Source organism: Carassius auratus, unplaced genomic scaffold (genome assembly GCF_003368295.1).
Source record: "Carassius auratus strain Wakin unplaced genomic scaffold, ASM336829v1 scaf_tig00007202, whole genome shotgun sequence".
NCBI classification, from domain to species: domain Eukaryota; kingdom Metazoa; phylum Chordata; class Actinopteri; order Cypriniformes; family Cyprinidae; genus Carassius; species Carassius auratus.
The window spans coordinates 26,463-44,981 of NW_020523819.1; the positions used below are offsets into that span (position 1 = coordinate 26,463).

An 18,519-nucleotide genomic window follows, 5' to 3' on the forward strand; every position below is an offset into this window, starting at 1 on the left:
AATCTGACTTAGACCACTTTGCAGAAATAATTTGGTGCTTATTAGTTCAGCATGACTGTTCACATATCAAGTATTACCACAGATTGCACTGTAATGCAAACATACTTTTTGGACTCCAAGTTACATATCTAAAATGTTGTCTTGTTTGTCTCTCATTTTATCTTACCCTTTCTGTCACGTAGTGCTTGGGAACGTCCCACCTGAGTGCCAGTGCAGGGACCTGGAGCTTGACTGTGATGGTGCTCACTTTAAAGACGTCCCCACAGTATCCATTAATGTCACCATGATGTGAGTTTCATGGCTTGTGTGTGGAGTGTGTCTGCAGCTTGTTGAGTTTGTGTGACTCCTCGGATTTGCATGAGATGCCAAGGCCCTGTGGCAAACTGACGAAGTTTGGCTTGAAGTTGGCTTTACTCTAAATGTAGAAAATGTACACAAATCAACAGTTTGGTACATTCTGAGAATAAAATGCACTGGTGAGTTCAGCAACATAAAAAGGCCTGGACATTCAAGGTGGACAACAGTGGTGGATGATTGGAGGATCCTCTCCATGGTAAAGAAAAACCCTTTCACAACATTCAGTCAAGAGAAGAACACTTACTAGGAGGTAGGTGTGTCACTGTCAAAGTCTACAATCAAGAGAAGACTATAGAAAGCAAATAGCCTAGGGTTCACCACCAAGGTGCAAACAAGGCCAGGTCAGACTTTGCCAAAAAAACATGCAAAAAAAATCCACTTTTCCACTTCTGGAAAAGTATTCTTTCAAAGACGAAATTAAGAACAACTTGTACTAGAATGATGGGAAGAAAAAAGTATGGAGAAGGCTTGGAACAGCTCATGATCGAAAGCATACTGCTTAATCTGTGAAACATGGTGGAGCAGTGTGATGGCATGAGCATGCATGGCTTCCAGTGGCACTTGGTCACTGGTGCTTATTGATGACTTGACAGAAGACTGAAGCAGCCAGAAGAATTCTTACGTGCAAAAGGATACACTGTCTGCCCAGATTCACCCAAATGTGGCAAAGTTGATTGGACGGCACTTCATAGTACAAGTCAACAATGACCCAAAACATAGGCACCAAAGCAACAAGAGTTTTCGAAGGTAAAAAAGTGGAATATTCTCCAATGGCCAAGTCAATCTTCTGATATCAATCTGACTGAGCATGCATTGCTGAACACAATACTAAGGGCAGAGCCACAAACAAACAACAACTGAAGTCAGCTGCAGCTACAGTCTTTTGGTGATGTCCATGACGTCCAGACTGAAAAACTGATTGTTTGCAAAGGATTATCATCAAAATATTCAAAATAAACATTTGATTCATTATTATATTTATTTGTCCAATGACATTTGAGCCCCTGAAAATGGGGGCACTGTGTATAAAATTGTTGTAATTCCTTGCATTTCTGTTTTATATTTTTGTTCTACCCCTTGAATTAAAGCTTAAAGCCTGCACTTCAATTTCATAGTGTTTATTTATTTTTATTTTTTTCATTTTATTTCTATTCTGATGGCATACAGAATCAAAATTATGAACATTTTGTCAGTGTCCAAATAAATATGGACCTAACTGTACTTTTAAAGTACTAATATATGTACATTTAAAGTAACATGTCCCATTTATGGACAAGTAAGGTACAAAGATGTAGTTTTGTATCTTAGGATGTCACCCCAGTGGCGGCTTTTTTCTGAGAGTGACTGAATAAACATTTTTGTCTCCAAGGAGTTATAGTTGTGCTTTAGAAATCAAGATAAGGTTGCATCAGAAAACAAGTCTTAATTAACTCTCAGTGTGATTATGAAGCATTAAAAACTGTGATAATTGCATTGAAATGTAATTGTCCCAACATTATTCTCCACACAACTTAACTGTGAAGCTTCGTTCTCATTTTTATTCAATGCCTCTGGCTGATATGAACCTTTCTAGCAGTTTAATATGTGGATTTGAAATGCATATTTATGTATCAGCTGATGCTGCTTCTTAATTAAGTCCCAATTTCCTGTATTGCGGCTCTGTATGGTTTTCCGCTGTTCATTAGTATGCCACAGTGAAAGTCACATCTACCTTTCAGTAATGCGGAGAATGTGGCAAGGTCTATTAAATACATCGTCACTCTCTGATTTCAAGTAGACATGCTGCGTGTCTTCCCTCTAAGGTCACATGAAAATCATTGCTTCTAAACAGCCTCTCTTTATTAGGTGAATCTTAATTTTATGTTTTTCATAAAGTCAAACACCCCCATGTAGTCTATTCCTGTGTTTCCTCCTGAATATAGAGTATATTTTTGAAAAATTAAGCAGACCAGATTTTGTAATGTATTCAAAAAAAAAAAAACAAACAAAAAAACACTTTTGTATTGTCTCTTTTTTTCATATTGCAGGTCCCTACAGAGGAACCGGCTTAGAAAGCTAAATGCTGATATGTTCTTGAAGTATCAGAGCCTTCAAAAGCTGTAAGAACCTCTCTGCTTCACTGAGTTTATCTCCTCTTTGTCATTGGACTGTATATAGATGTTGTAATGCTATGAAATACTATGAGATGTTCGCAAAAAGTTGTTTGCTTGTCCTCACTGTACCATCGCAGGGAGAAGTGTGCGAAATAGAAATGCTGAGTGACATTAAGCAATCCCTGTGGAATAAAACATTCAGTGCTCTTCAAGGGAACTGAGCCAAACACACTCAAGAACTGAAGAACTTGAGAGCGTTAAAAATGGCTCAATGTTTTTCTTCTCCCGCTTTAGAATTTGTTGAGCATGTTTGCATGTCTTAATCTGTCATGCTCGTCTGTTGTGAGTATCATCTGGTTTCGCATTCAAGAGTCCCAGCTGACTCAAACAGAATCAGCCCCATCTTTTCGTCCTCGCTCAAACACCATTCTTGATTTAGTGACAGATGTAGGCTTCATTGTACAAACAAACTTAAACTGAATAAAAATTGATGTGGGATAGAGACCACAGTGCATCTTTTGTGGAGCTCAAAGTTGTGTAAGCTTTGGCAGCACATCAAGTTTATATTACAGTCTGGTACTCCCAAAATATGATGCTGTTCCCTTTTTAAACATTAGTCTATGGGATTATACACTACTAATCAATGTGATTATATTATTATAATGTCACAAATACCCCCCCCACCCCCCACCCACCCTTCTTCTACTCACCCTCGAAACATCTTAGGTGTATGTGACTTTCTTCTTTCAGAATAATCCAGTCAGAGTTATATTAAATATTGTCCTTGCTCTTCCAAGCCTTTTACTGGGGGTAAGCAGGAGTTTGTTGTCAACAGTTCAGAAGACGTGAAATAGAGAGCATCTGTAATAAAATGTCCCTCACACGGCTCCAGGGGGTGAATGAAGGCCCCCTGTAGTGAATCCATGCGTTTTTGTAAGATAAATATCCAGATTTCAAAGGGAATAAACACTTTTTTTTCTCACTTCTGCTGACTGTGGGGAACCGGAAGACGTGCAGGCGGATGATGTAGTTCATCAGCACTGCATGGTTAATATAACTCTAATGGATTATTCTGAGAGAAGAATGTCACATACACCTAGGATGCTTCGAGGGCGAGTAGAAGATGGACAAATTTTCATTCTCGGGTGAACTAACCCTTTAAGATGCACAACTTAATCTTTTCATTAAAACTGATAAGAACAATAATTTTTTTCTAGAGATGCAAATCAGAATATTAAAATTAATTCTGAGGGATTACGTGACACATTGAAGACTGGAGTAATGGCTCTTGAAAATTTGGGTTTTCTGTCAAAAGAAAAAATTTAATTTATTCAAATTTAATTATCATGTAATTTAATATGATCGTAATAATATTTCACAATATTATTATTTTTATCTTTATTATTTTTAAATAAAAAAAATAAAGGAAACACTTTAGTATAGGGACCGATTCTCTTTATTAACTAGTTGTTTATTGGCATGTATATTATTAACATATTGGCTGTTTATTAGTGCTTATAAAGCACATATTGTATGTCCCTGATCCCACCCAATACCTAAACTTATTAACTACCTTACCAACTATAAACAAGCAGGGAATTAACTGTTTACTGGGGTTTAGTTAATGGTTTATTAATAGTGAGAATTTGACCTTAAAATAAAGTGTGACCTAAATAAATAAGTGCTACCTAAGGCCCATTTCTAAATATAGGCTTGTGTAAAAAGCAAGAGCAGCACCGTTTTTAATGCCTTTTTGGAACATAATTATACATTAACATTTTGTGTCAATTCTCTCTCTTTTACTGCTCTTTAATGCTTCCTGTAAATTATTTCAGGTATCTTCAGCACAACCGAATTAAAGCAGTGCACCCACATGCTTTCAGAGGCCTTTACAATCTGACAAGACTGTGAGTCAGCAGACATTTCTATTGCCCCTTCAAAGATTGTACAATTTTAATCAGCCTCATTGGCTGAGTGTGATGAATGGGTTTGCAGTGAATGTTAGATGTTTTAGTTTGCCTTTTATACGTAATTTTTTTTATAGGCAAATTGATTTTAAAATGCTTTGGCTACTTTCAGATGGCTGTAATGTATTATTTTCTCAGGTATCTGAGTTATAATCGAATTACCACCCTGCTTCCCGACGTGTTCCAGGATTTGCACAAACTAGAATGGCTGTAAGTGTTTTTTGTCATTCTCCCGTTTGCATTATAAATGTCAGCTAAATGAAAATGGGTTTTCTCAATCTGTAGTGGCACATGGATCAATAAAACTTCTATAATGCTGAGGACTGACCACATAGTCCATGCAAAACGGATGTAATTTCCTTGTGATATCAGGAGTGTTTTCTTTAGCAGTCATTACATTAGCAGTCACTGAGGATCTGCACTAAAGAAACACAAGTGATTGAACTTCCATCACACATCTAATTGAATGCCATTGAATTATGGTTCATAACACTTATGCATAAATTAGTGTCCCCTAAACATATATTGGCCAAAGCACTTCAGTTTATGAAGCTTCACTGTTTTTAATGAGCTCTCCCCCCCCCCCCCCCCCGAAGGATTCTGGAGAACAACAATATTCATCACATCTCTTCTTTGACCTTCTCTGGTTTGCGCTCCCTCGTGCTTCTGTAAGTTTCAGCCTGTTGCTGTTTTGGTGTAAATCTTATAGTTTAACTAACTCTTCTCTAAACCGTTCTGCATTTTTATTCATTTATTTTGGTTTTCAAAATGTGCTGCCTTGCTACGTTAACTTATAAAGCTTTTGCTTGTGTGTTTCAGAGTGTTGTTGAACAATGCCCTCACGAAGCTTGATGACATTTGCCTGGAAATGCCACGATTAAATTGGCTGTAGGTTTGAATACAACGTTGTCGATAAAAACACTTATTTATTATTTATATTCTTAGTTATTATTTTATTCCCATAGTTGGAGCTTTTAGAAAGCACTTTAAAGTACATTAACAAAACAAAATCTAAATAAATGTATATTTACAATTTGTCATTTAAACTGATGTTAATCGATAAGTGATTTGTGTTTTTGTTTTCCAACTACATTTTTAATACACCCATTTTATTTTATTTTAATGTTTTTCTATTTCTGTCTCCAGAGATGTTGAGGGAAATAAGATGGAAACGGTGGGAAATGTGACCTTCAGGTCCTGTAACATGTTAACAGTCCTGTGAGTATTCCCACCCTTCCTTAACAGCTGCTCAGAAATCTCTTCCTCTTCTTCCCATTGTGCATTGAACTATCAGATGACCCTAATGTGCACTGCGAATGTATTCGTAAAAAAAATTGGGTGCAACAGGTCATCAATTTCCATTGTGGTAAATAGGCCTTTCCATTTAATTGTCTTCTAAGACACTAAATAAAATCAGTGAATCAGTGTTTAAAACGTACTAAAAAATATTGCCAAAAAAAAAAGCTGAAAATTGGTGTGCAAAATACTTATTATGAATATGTTCTGAAATACGTCAACAGAGAGCCCTTGTATTTCTTTTGCTTAATCAATATTAAGTTTTCATCTCTTTTAGTCATAACTTTTTCAATCATCTGCCATATTTATGATCCTCGAGGGTGGATGGAGTAATGGTTCAGACCCAAACAAATCTAACATTCCCAGACATTTACATATATTTCATCCACAATCCATCTACATATGTTAGGGCTAAAGCATCTGGAGATGAATTATGGATTGAATATATGTAAATGCTTAAAGCTAACTGTAAAAATATTTTCAATCCACTGCTCAACCTTTTTTCTTGGTTTTTCTGTTCTTTCCTTCCCCCCTATTATGATTAGATGCCAGACGAACAGATTTTTTTTATTAACATAATTTATCATAATATTAAATAAATCATAATATAATTATATTTTCACATACTTTTGTTTAAAGGGGGCCTTTAGCCATGCAGTTGTACCCCACTGTTAATATGCATAGTTGAGGTTCTTCTTGCCAAAACACCAAAAATTAGGTCAAACATATTTTTAGGGAAAGCATTTTCCTCTCCCCAGTTCTCGCTTTTCATTTTTAATCAATGTTCTGCAGATATCAGAGCAATAGACTTCTCTTCTTTTGTTAATTTTGGAACTTATTTCAAGGATCATGGAAACATTTACATATCAAGCAGAAAAGCAATTTGTTTGGGCTTCAATTACGACTATATTGCTATATTACTGTAATTATTATAATTTCACTGATTATATAACTACAATATGACTCTGTTGATTAGAAGTCAGATCCCATTTACCTTCTAAATGATCTACATATTTCCAGAGGTGTAAAATACTTGAGTTATTTTACCTGATTACTGTACTTAACTATTATTTTGACTACTTTGACTTAATTCTTTTTCTGAAGGGGGAACAAAAACATACTTGTTACTCCATGAAAAAGTCTTGTTACATTTTTGCATTTTATTTTCTTCCATCTTGCACACATTAAATATGGTAAACAGAAGCTCAAATGAATTTGCATGACGTGCGAGAACCAATGATGTTCGTTTGCCTGTGCGTTTCATCTTCAGTTATCACTTTAATCAGGGACATTTCTGGCTTCAGAAGTTTGCCATCAAATCTGAGGAAGCATATTGAGATGCGGTTGTAAAGGATAAAGTGTAAAGGGCTGTATTTTTTTGTTTGACTGTGCTGCATTTGAATTGTTTTATGCACTATATAAATGTTTTGGACCTGTATCTTTTTGTTTTGTTTTTCTACCTTTAAACAAACATTTGTTTATCTGTCTGGTAATCATAATTTTTCTACCTTTTAACAAACATTTGTTTATCTGTCTGGTAATCATTTCATGCAGTTTATTTATTTTTTCCTCTCTTGTTTTATTTTCTGTAGGTTATCTTTACTTTTATATGTTTATGTACAATTGAACTTTTTTTTTTTTTTACTTGTACCAATTTAAATATTATTAATTTTCACATAAGTATAATTTCAAATACTTTTTACACCCCTGGGTATTTCCTGCACATCCCATTACTCGTGTTTCTGTCCAATGTAAATGCAAATATTAATGTTTTGATAAATGTTATTTATTTATTTATTTATTTATTGTAGGGTGCTCCAGCAGAACCGCATTAGTTACATCCACGAGCAAGCTTTCTCTCTGCTTCGTAAACTGGGCGAGCTGTGAGTTCCCTTCCATTATAAATGTTTGCCAATATAATCACCACAAAATGTTCTCTGGAGTTTAGTCGTGACCCATTTCTGTTCTACTTTTTGAGAAGCTAAGCGAAAAAGAAATAAGCAAATAAAAATACAATTAAATAAATCCTCCTTGCATGGATTTCCTTATCAGTTTCAAAGTCTGGTTTGGTCTTACTCCCAGTCAGCTCGACCAGTAACGGGACGTCAGTCATCAAAGAGTTTGGCGGCAGTCTGCCTTGCGCGTCACTTCTGTCTACAGATGCATATTTGAAAGGCAGAAGGCATGAATATTTTCTTTCTCCACAGGGATTTGTCCAGTAACAGAATCGAAGCAATCCCTCCTGATCTTTTCGTCAATCTCGGAGACCTGCTTCAGCTGTGAGTCTTCCGTTTAGATGCACATTACAAACTACCCCAAACTGCTTCTTATTGCAGGGGAAATGTGGTGGGATTCTGCAAAATTGTGATTTATTTTTAGTCCAATATAATTCATGTTACAGTTCTTTTCCAGGTTAAAATAAAGGCTTATGGAAAACCACTGTTAATAATCAAACTTTAGTTTTGGTAACACTTTACGATACAGGTGCACTAATAAGCATTAATTCATTCTTAACTAATGCACAGATAATTATGAGTTAATGGATGACTCATGAAGAACAAAGAGACTTAATAGATTAAGTAATATATGAATTGCTATTAATTAAATGTTTCATTGTAGATTTATTACTTAATATCATATGGTATTGACTTATGATGACAATTAATGTGTTAATCACGACCAATTTCCAATTGTCTGCTTTAATTATTAGCTAATGATTTTCAAAGATATCAGTATGTTCTGACTTTACTTCTTGAGGCGCATGACTGTTGTTAAAACATAATGACACATTTAATAGTTATATAATAGTTAATCAGGTTAATAAGTCTTTGTATTTGAAGCAGTTTTAATAATCATTAAAGAATGGTTTAGTTCTTCATGAGTCATGTATTAACTCATGATTATCTGTGCATTAAGTAAGAATAAACTGATGCATATTAGTGCACCTTTATTGTAAAGTGTTACCGTAGTTGTTGTTGTTTGTATGATTATTAATGAAACCAAATTTTAATATTTTTCAAAATTTATATTAATCAAATTTGTGTCTTGAGCATCAAAGCAGCATATGAGAGTGATTTCTGAAGGATAATGTGATGAATGATGCTGAAAAGTCAGCTTTTTAAAATTATTTATTATATTTTTCTCATCAGTTCAGAAATAATAAATGCAATAATACATTAAAGAAGCATATTTTGTATAGTTTCTTGTATAGTTTTGTTATCAAACATGAAGATAGACCTTAAGTTTAACCTGAGTGCTTGACTCAATAAGTGTTTTACACAATATTTCATATTTCACAAAAAGTGTTTATTAATTTCCATACTGTAAGTTATGTTCTTATCTAAACATTTTGATATGCTTTTTCCTACATTCGCAGACAAAGTGCCTCTGCTCTGCACAGATATAACTATAACTTTGAAATTAGAGACATATTTCCAATCAGTTGACTCTTGCCTCCTATTTGTCTGCAGGAATATTTCATATAACCCTATCACGGACCTGCGCGTGGACCACTTTGACAAGCTGCAAAAGTTAAAGTCACTGTAAGTCTTTTTAGAATTTTATGAAGCTGAAATAGTGGAATAGGTAAGAAGTATATTTGAAAGACACACTCCCGATTTAATACCTCTCTGGATTAAAAAAAAAAAAAAAAAGAAGAAGAACACATTCACAGGAGACACCACAGAAATAGCTTGCAATTTTACTAATGTGCTGTTTGCGAGGCCCGTTTCAGCGCAGCTCAGTGGTCCTACCCAAACTTCACGCCGTGCACATTGTCTTCCCCACTACTCAACACAGGAAAAACAATCTGCTTTTAGGTCATACTTCAAAGACTTCCAGAGAGCATCTTGGGCACAAAACTGCATATTTGTGAGAAAAGGAAAAGGGAAAAGAGGGCTAAAGCATTGTAAAGTGAATACTGAAATGCTAATGATGGTGGTTTTCTAAAGAGCAACTCCTGAGAGAAAGCTTTTTTGTGTCACAGGAGCATTGAGGGAATCGAAATTGGGAACATTCACAGAAAGATGTTTGAACCTCTCAAGAACCTGACTCACATGTGAGTGCTGCTTTTTAAAACGCTTCTGCTTGCTCCGTTTCTGAAACTGAATTCAAATCTCTATTTTATGAAGTCGTCACAACGGATGTGAAATAATGAAGTGTTAAGATTAATATTTGAGATATTCTGCTGACAGCTGAACATGATTATTTGTACTTGAAAACATGAAACAAATTTTTATTCATTTATTTTAAACAAATTAATCTAACTACCTTACTAATCTTTTTTTATTCTATTGTCTATTTATTATACAATTATAAAAAAGACATCTAACACTATCTTGCTCTATTCTTTTTTCTATTCTATCTGTATTCTTTTTATTTATTATATTATTTTTTTTATGTTTTCACCCTGGAAAAATCCTCATTAAAAAAAGATAAGGACAAACCTTTTAGTTCTCATTCCAAAATTGTACAATAATATTTTGTATTCTATTAATTATTCATGGCATTCATTTTTCTCCATGAGCTGGTATAGTAATTGGGAGTGATTTGCCTGAATACATGAAAAAGAATTGGAGTGTTTACAATTCCCTTTCCAATTTTTCAGATACTTGAAGACCCAATATTGTGTCTTTCTGCTTTGCATATCTTGCAGTATATAATTTACACTATGAAAAATGAGAACACTCGATGAATCTTGCAAGTAATTTACAATGTTTACTCTCGGATAGAGACAGAGAGTGTGCTTTTTTGTTGACTGTGAAATATCAGTTCTGTTCGGTGTGATTCTCTCCTCTTTCCTTTTGTCTTCTCCTTTATAAACACATTTCTGAGTAAGAAGTGACGGCAAAACAGTCTCAGCAGCTCTCACATGTTCATTTAGACAGGGAGTTGAAGCAGAGCATTTATTAATCTTAATATTTATCTCAACTTTTATTCATACAAGTTAGTTATGCATTAGTCAATGTTAACACATGAGACCTTATTTTAAGTTTATCTCTTTCTGTTGAAATTATTATTTATACAATTTATTGAATTATTTATTGATCATTATTATTGTATTTTTTATCAGAAGAATAGATAGATAGATAGATAGATAGATAGATAGATAGATAGATAGATAGATAGATAGATAGATAGATAGATAGATAGATAGATAGATAGATAGATACGATATGATACGATAGATGCGATGCGATGCGATGCGATGCGATGCGATGCGATGGATGGATGGATGGATGGATAGATAGATAGATAGATAGATCAACCCAATCTCACGGCAATTTGTACATTTTTCACAAGGTGGCTTATTCGTACGAATTCGCATGACCACACTCGTACAATTTCATACGATTGTTGCCAAATCGTACATATTTTACGAGTTGCACAATTCGTATGAATTTGTACGAATGACCTACACCTAACCCCGCCCCTAAACCTAACCGTCACTGGGGTCATATAAAATCGTACGAGTGAGGTCGTACAAATTCATACGAATAAGCCACCTCGTAAGTAAGTACAAATTGGTCGTGAGATAGCGTTGGATAGATAGATACGATACGATACGATACGATACGATAGATGCGATGCGATGTGATGCGATGCAATGTGATTGATGGATAGATAGATAGATAGATAGATAGATAGATAGATAGATAGATAGATAGATAGATAGATAGATAGATAGATAGATAGATAGATAGATAGATAGATAGATAGATAGATAGATAGATAGATTTGAGCATCATCTGACAGTTTATCTTTGTTATTGTGTTTCAGCTACTTCAAAAAGTTTCAGTATTGTGGCTATGCACCTCACGTCCGCAGCTGCAAGCCCAATACTGATGGCATCTCTTCTTTCGAGGACCTTTTGGCCAACATCGTGCTGCGAGTCTTCGTCTGGGTTGTCTCGGCAACGACATGCTTCGGCAACATCTTTGTGATCTGCATGCGATCCTACATTCGCTCTGAAAACAAGCTCCATGCCATGTGCATCATCTCTTTATGCTGTAAGATGGTATTTTTATTCTTGAGGCATTTTAAAGTGTTGCTAAGGGTGTCAGAAGGCATTCCGGGGGCACTATATGCTGTGTTGAAGGTCGCGATGTGCTGCTCATCATCTCCTTGCGGCAAAAGCAATTTCACACATAATTAGTCTCATGCAGCTTTCTATGCAGTCTTTGTTGTTGTTGTTTTTCCTTTACCTCTAGCATTGTTCAAAATATTATTTAGCCTGTCATGAATATATATATAAAAAAATGCTTTGTGTGCGTTTAACTGGAAATTCAAGCTTTTTCGTTAAGATGAAAGAAAAACAATGCAGTTATGGAGGCTGTTCTAGTTCAGCAAGTTGATGGTGCAAACTACAGAAACAGACTGCTAGCCTAAAGGCTGCTCATAGCTGGCCAACAGCATTCAGTGCCTGCGTTTACCTGACAGTGTTCGCTCTTGACTGAAGTGCCGCCACATGTTTAATATTTTACCGTGTAAAATTCACCCATACAGTGCGCTTCCATCGCTGCACACCGAAAATGATGTTTCTTTAACACTTTTCCTAATTCATATTGTACACACTTTAGCCTTCTCCCAAAGGAAGCAGCAACCTATGAAATGAAAAGCAGTGCTTTGATTTCTGCTCTTTGATATGGGCTGAATAAGGGGGAAATCAAAGTTGTGCACTGGGCATCTGTATGCTCCGGAGAGCACTGCCGGGAGCGATTCAGATGAGTGGAAGCTCATTCAGAATACATGGAACTCAATGGCTCAGAGTGTCCACTTTGAAGTATAGATGTCACACTTAGATGTAGTAACATTTACAGTTTGTTTTTAAATTTACATTTAAATTCTTTCACTCACTAACAAGAATTCAAAAAGATGTTTATCAATAAGAATGAAAAATAGGTGAGGTAAAGTGTATTATATTATTTATGCATCATAAAAATAAATAATCTTTTCAGGTTTGTTAGGATTTGACAATATTTGGCTGAGATACAAATATTAGAAAATCGGGAATCTGAGGGTGCAAAAACATCAAAATATTGAGAAAATCAACCTTTAAAATTGTCCAAATTAAGTTCTTAACAAAGCATATTACTAATCAAAAATTAAGTTTAGATATACTGTATTTACGGTAGGAAATTTACAAAATAACTTCATATCCTAATGATTTTTTGGCATAAAAGAAAAAATTATAATTTTGACCCATGCAATGTATTTTTGGCTATTGCTACAAATATACCTGTGAGACTTAATACTGGTTTTGTGGTCCAGGCCAGGGTCACATATACACTATGGTTTTGCTGTTTAAAACAACTGTTTACTATTTTGATATATTTTAAATGTATTTATTTCTGTGATGGCAAAGCTGAATTTTCAGCAGCTGTTATGCCTGTGTTCTATAAATGTCCTTATATACTCCATGCGTATAATCTTTTGCTATTACATTAAATGGATCTATTAAAACATTTTCCTGGGTAACTTTAATACACCTCACTCCACTGAGCTGTTCCTGTAAATTGTATATTTGTAACACTTTGGATATCATTATGACCCACCATCTGCCTCAGGCATGGTCAGCTCATGCAGAGTCTTACGCCATGTGTTAAATGCTCCACAATTACCCAGTAGCTGATTGTGCCTGAATTGCTCAATATTGTTGTCTGTGGCTGTGTCAGTCAGTTTTTCGGTTAAAAGTCAAAGGGTGAGAAATGCTCTCAATTTTAAGGCACCTGGAGGGGGGAAATGGGTCAGACGTGGAAAGTTGCAGACTGGTAATATAGCCTTTTTGATTTTCAGCCTGCTTCAGTTTTCATCAAGAGTTTTTTATTATACATTGTGTAAATTTTCCTACATTTTGGAAGTTCTAACAACTTCAGGAACGCAAGTAATACATCTCAAAATTTTTAGGTACTATCAGTATATTATCATCTATTAGATTGAATCTACAAGCACAGCAGTTAGGGTAGCACTTTATTTTAAAGTCCTGTTCCTCATGTACATACTATGTACTTATTATAGTAATTACAATAACTATGTGATAACTAGGTAATAATTACCTTGTATTACCAGAACTTTCTTAGATAAATACACTGTAAGTACACTATTAGAACATGTTAGTACACGTACTGTAAAATAAAGTGCAACCGCAGTTAGAGTAAAGGTCTTTGCACACCAACTCTGAAATTGTCATCTGAAATTTTCACGTTAAAAAATAAATACGACCTCATGTTGCATAAACACTGCTTCCGAGATTTTCATCCGTAATAAAATAAAAATTGTACCAGGTTGAGTTTTGTTTTTACATTCACAGCAAGCATTTTGATAGGAAAGGATGACAAATATGGAAAAAAAAAACGCATATGAAAATTTTTCTCACTGTGCAAGGACCATAAGTTAGGGTTGAAAATATGTTAAGTTTTAAGAAATGATGCAATGCAAGAGATCATTCAACTAAACTCAAACTTAGTTCTGTTGTTACAGTCTATTGACAACATTAAAGCAGTACTAACTATTTAAAGCTACATTTAAAATAACTATCACATATTTATCTCATGTAACTTCTACAAATCATGTGCTAAACTCATCTACACGCATTTGTCCAGCTTACAAGCTCTTTCTCTGTTAAACAGGTGCCGACGGTCTGATGGGAGTCTACCTCTTCATGATAGGCTCATATGACCTGAAGTTTCGGGGCGAGTATAATCGTCACGCTCAGGCCTGGATGGATAGTGTACCCTGTCAAGTGATCGGATCCCTAGCCATGCTCTCAACCGAGGTGTCAGTTCTGCTCCTCACCTACCTCACCCTGGAGAAATACATCTGCATCGTCTACCCATTCCGATACCTGACCCCCGGCCGCAGACGCACTGTTACCATTTTGGTGGTCATCTGGATCTTGGGCTTTGTTATTGCTTTCCTGCCTCTCGCCTGTAAAGGAGTTTTCAGAAACTTCTACGGAACCAATGGAGTGTGTTTCCCTTTGCATTCTGAGCAGCCAGAGACTCTCGGAGCACAGATCTACTCCATTGTGATCTTTCTGGGTATGTGAGAATCCTTTAATTGTGTTCAAAAGACGTCCTATTAGATGATAGTGCACAACAGTCGAGTTCTGGCCTTAAAAATCCCAGTCATTTTCTCTATAGAGAGATATATTTTTAATGATTCGGTGTAAATCATTTATTACAGACCTACCATAAGCTCTGAAGTAATGGTATATGCTTTTATTGAGTCATTTCAAAACCATTCTCATAAACCCTCAATTGTCTTTTATGTTATAGTCTGATATATTTATATTTTGAAATATATACATTTTTATGGAAAAATGTATCCTCATGTTCAGCAAGGCTGCAAATGTTAAATCTATGAAATATATAGTAAATGTGGTTTATTTCTGGGATGGCAAAGCTGGATTTTCAGCAGCCATCACTCCAGTCTTCAGTGTAGCACGATCTTTCAGGAATCATTCTAATATTCTGTCTCAGTGCTCAAGAAACATTTCATTACCAGTGTTTAAAACAGTTATGCTGCTTATGTTTTATACACTTTTCAGGATTGTGTGATGCATAGAAAGTTTAATAGAACAGAAAAGAAAAAAAAAACAATATTTTATGTACCTTTTATCCTTCTTTCAGTAATGTTGCCATTCTTCTCAGAGCTGATTGGTTTGGTTTAAGTCTGTTTTGATTCCCTATGGAGAAAATCAATAGAAAAAATGAAAAAAAGCGCTGAAAAAGTGTCAATGTTGCACTCAGTTAAAGCTTTTTAACACACTTGAGGAATCATAATTCCCCCTTCAAAAAGTATACTTTTTTATGCTAACTTTCCTGTTCTTACAGCCGTAAGAGTTATTTTTGAGCTCTTTTATTCCTGGGTAAGAAACTGTTTTCTCTGTGAGTGCTCAATTTGTTTGTGGGATAGAGGTCACAGCCTGAGGTCTAAGTTTAGATTGGAAAAGAGGACTAAGGTCACTGGCGTTATTAAGACTGAAAAAATATGTGGTGGTTTCCAGCGAGACAATAACTTGATCTTTCTTGACCTGCGAGGTGTTTAAAGTGTAATGTTGCGGTGCTTATGTTTTGTCTTGAAGTCATCCTTTACATTGATGAATGCTTTTCATTGTTATAAATGTTGTCAAAAACATATCCTGTTTCCAAATAGGTCTCAATCTGGTGGCCTTCCTCATCATCTTATTGTCTTATGGAAGCATGTTTTACAATATCCAGAGAACAGGAACGCAGACGACAAAATACAGCAACCACATTAAGAAAGAGCTGACCATTGCCAAACGCTTCTTCTCCATTGTCATCACCGATTCGCTCTGCTGGATTCCCATTTTCATTCTCAAGATTCTTTCACTGATGGAGGTCGAAATCCCTGGTAAGTGCTGCACAGGACTTTTAAACTCTTCAGGGCCATCGGTTTCTTCAAGGATGAGTCTGATATTGAGCTGCATGAAGCAGTATTTTTATCAGCTACAGTAATCCATCATTCTCTTTTCCTTCAGTGTCTGTAAGAGTGAAAGGGTTAATGTCATCTAAATGTGAATACAATATGAAGAACATGCTAAAGTTTTACTTCTAATTATAGCTAGAAAGATTCAAATGCTCTCAATATCTACTGTACAGTTAGTACTCTCCCTTGTGTTTTTACAGACCTGTATGCATTGTTTCTTCAGTGGAACGCAAAAAGAGACGTTTTGAGTAATGTACCGATCATTTGTTTGCATATTATTGCAATGAATAAGAGCTAGAGTTTTAAAGCTTTAAAAATGGCATAAAACTGCAGTTACTATGGCTATATTCCAAGTCATCTGAAGTTACGACTAACAGCTCTGCATGAGAAACTCTGAAGGTTGTCATTTACTGATGATCCTTCCCTCCAGTGAGCAGCTACGTTCTAGAACTGGATCGAGTCAGATTTCGCAAAACTGATTCACTGAACAAATTTGACTTGACTTTAGAAGACTAGGCTTAAATTAAAGTGCACAAATCATGTGGGCTACTTTAATAAAACAATTAAAAAATCAACTTTTGTGTGTCACTAAAGAAAGAAAGTCATACCGGTTTTGAACAACTTGAGTGTAAACAATGAAAGAATTGTATTTTTGGAATGAGCTGTGCTCCTTCCATCCGCGTAATATTCCGAAAGTGGCTGGGAAAATGACACTGTCCTTCATTATGATCGCTGAACCCAAGCTATATTTTCTAGGACACTTCACTGAAAGATTGTACTTTTCGTTCCGAACCTCTATTTGAATGATGATATTTCTAGAGATAATTAATGGGCAGTTGAGAAAATGATTTTTCATAGAAAAGCAATCAGCAAAAAATGAGAAGTGGTATCAACTCTCAATGCATAATTTTCACCCCATTATTCTTCTCGAATGAACCCTCTTTAGGAACCATCAGCTCATGGGTCGTCATCTTTATTCTCCCGATCAACAGCGCTCTCAACCCCATCTTGTACACGCTGACCACGCGGCCCTTCAAAGAGACACTGCTGCAGGTGTGGTCCAACTACAGACAGCGGAGACCCCTCCTCAGCAGCCACCCGGCTCATCTGCCTTCCTTTACGTGGCAGGAAATGTGGCCTCTGCAAGAGAACAGCCAAACCCTCTGCACACCAGACTACCTGGCGCATCCGTCTGAAATGTCTAACACCACCCAGTTGCTGCCCGTGGAGGGGTCGAACGGGACATGAGGGGGTCTGGTGGAGTCCTGCCATCAGCATCACGTCATGCCTCACAGCCATGGACTCATTCTGAAAGGACATACAGTTGGTTTGTATGTTTGTGGATGTTTACATGCATGTCCTCACTCAGAGCAGGGATAATAATGATGCACTGTTTGCCATCATGAGCGTGTGTTTGTTCGGGATGATATCACGAGAACGGCACAAAAACAACGACACAGAGCCCTACTGAAAAGACCTGCTGGTTTGTGCTGGTCTATGTGGTTTACCAAGGAAAAGCTGTTGATTAAGAGGATTGTCAAAAATGACAAGTCTGTCATCATTTGGTTCCACCCTCATGTCATGTCAAACTCAGAATACAAAATTATTTTATTTTAAGAATCTTTCTTCTGTTTTTGTACAGTGAAAGTCAGTGGGGGCTAAAACAGTTATTATAGTTAACTTAATGGAAGCCATTTTTGTTACTTGAAATAAGATAAATGTTAACTGAATTATGTAGCAAAAACATGTTTTAACTACTGTCCATTTTCACATGTTCCTTTACTTTAATAAATCTGGTATACTAAACTTGATATACCTTACTAGAAAAAAAAAAATCATAGGTATGTGAAAAAGGAAATCTAATAAAATGACAAACTCAATAGAATTACAATATATATATATATATATATATATATATATATATATATATATATATATATATATATATATATATATATATATATATAGCAAAAAAGACCTCTAACACTAGCTTGCTCTATTCTTTTTCTATTCTATGTTTTTATTTATTTATTATATTTAAATCACACGTGTACTGAGTTAAGCTAACAGAGACTTGTTATAGCACTTATATATCATTGCTCTTTTGTAGTTTTTGATTGCTTCCATTGTCCTCATTTTTAAGTCTCTTTGGATAAAAGCATCTGCTAAAAGAAATGTAAATATATTTTTTATACACACCTAAATAAATTAATGAAATAAATTAAAAACCCAATCATGAATTAACTAAAATGTCAACTAGTATACTAGAAATATTCTTGTATCTCATTGATACTAAAATAACACTAATCCACTAAGCTAAGCTCCAACTAGGATACAGGTATAGTGTCCGATAAAAC

The 18,519-nt window shown here is 35.4% G+C and overlaps 1 protein-coding gene across 1 annotated transcript in view; it reads left to right on the forward strand.

The window, feature by feature from the left end:
• LOC113071346 (relaxin receptor 1-like) overlaps positions 1-17,674 on the forward strand; it is a 39,298-nt gene extending 21,624 nt beyond the window's left edge. Inside the window, 15 exon segments of the mRNA XM_026244708.1 lie at positions 183-288; positions 2,385-2,456; positions 4,286-4,357; positions 4,556-4,627; positions 5,014-5,085; positions 5,237-5,305; positions 5,564-5,635; positions 7,525-7,596; positions 7,921-7,992; positions 9,184-9,255; positions 9,699-9,770; positions 11,492-11,721; positions 14,341-14,751; positions 15,869-16,087; positions 17,109-17,674. Of these exon segments, the coding sequence (XP_026100493.1) occupies positions 183-288; positions 2,385-2,456; positions 4,286-4,357; positions 4,556-4,627; positions 5,014-5,085; positions 5,237-5,305; positions 5,564-5,635; positions 7,525-7,596; positions 7,921-7,992; positions 9,184-9,255; positions 9,699-9,770; positions 11,492-11,721; positions 14,341-14,751; positions 15,869-16,087; positions 17,109-17,410 (1,985 nt within the window). The 3' untranslated portion in view covers positions 17,411-17,674.
• Positions 17,675-18,519: the final 845 nt, after the last annotated feature.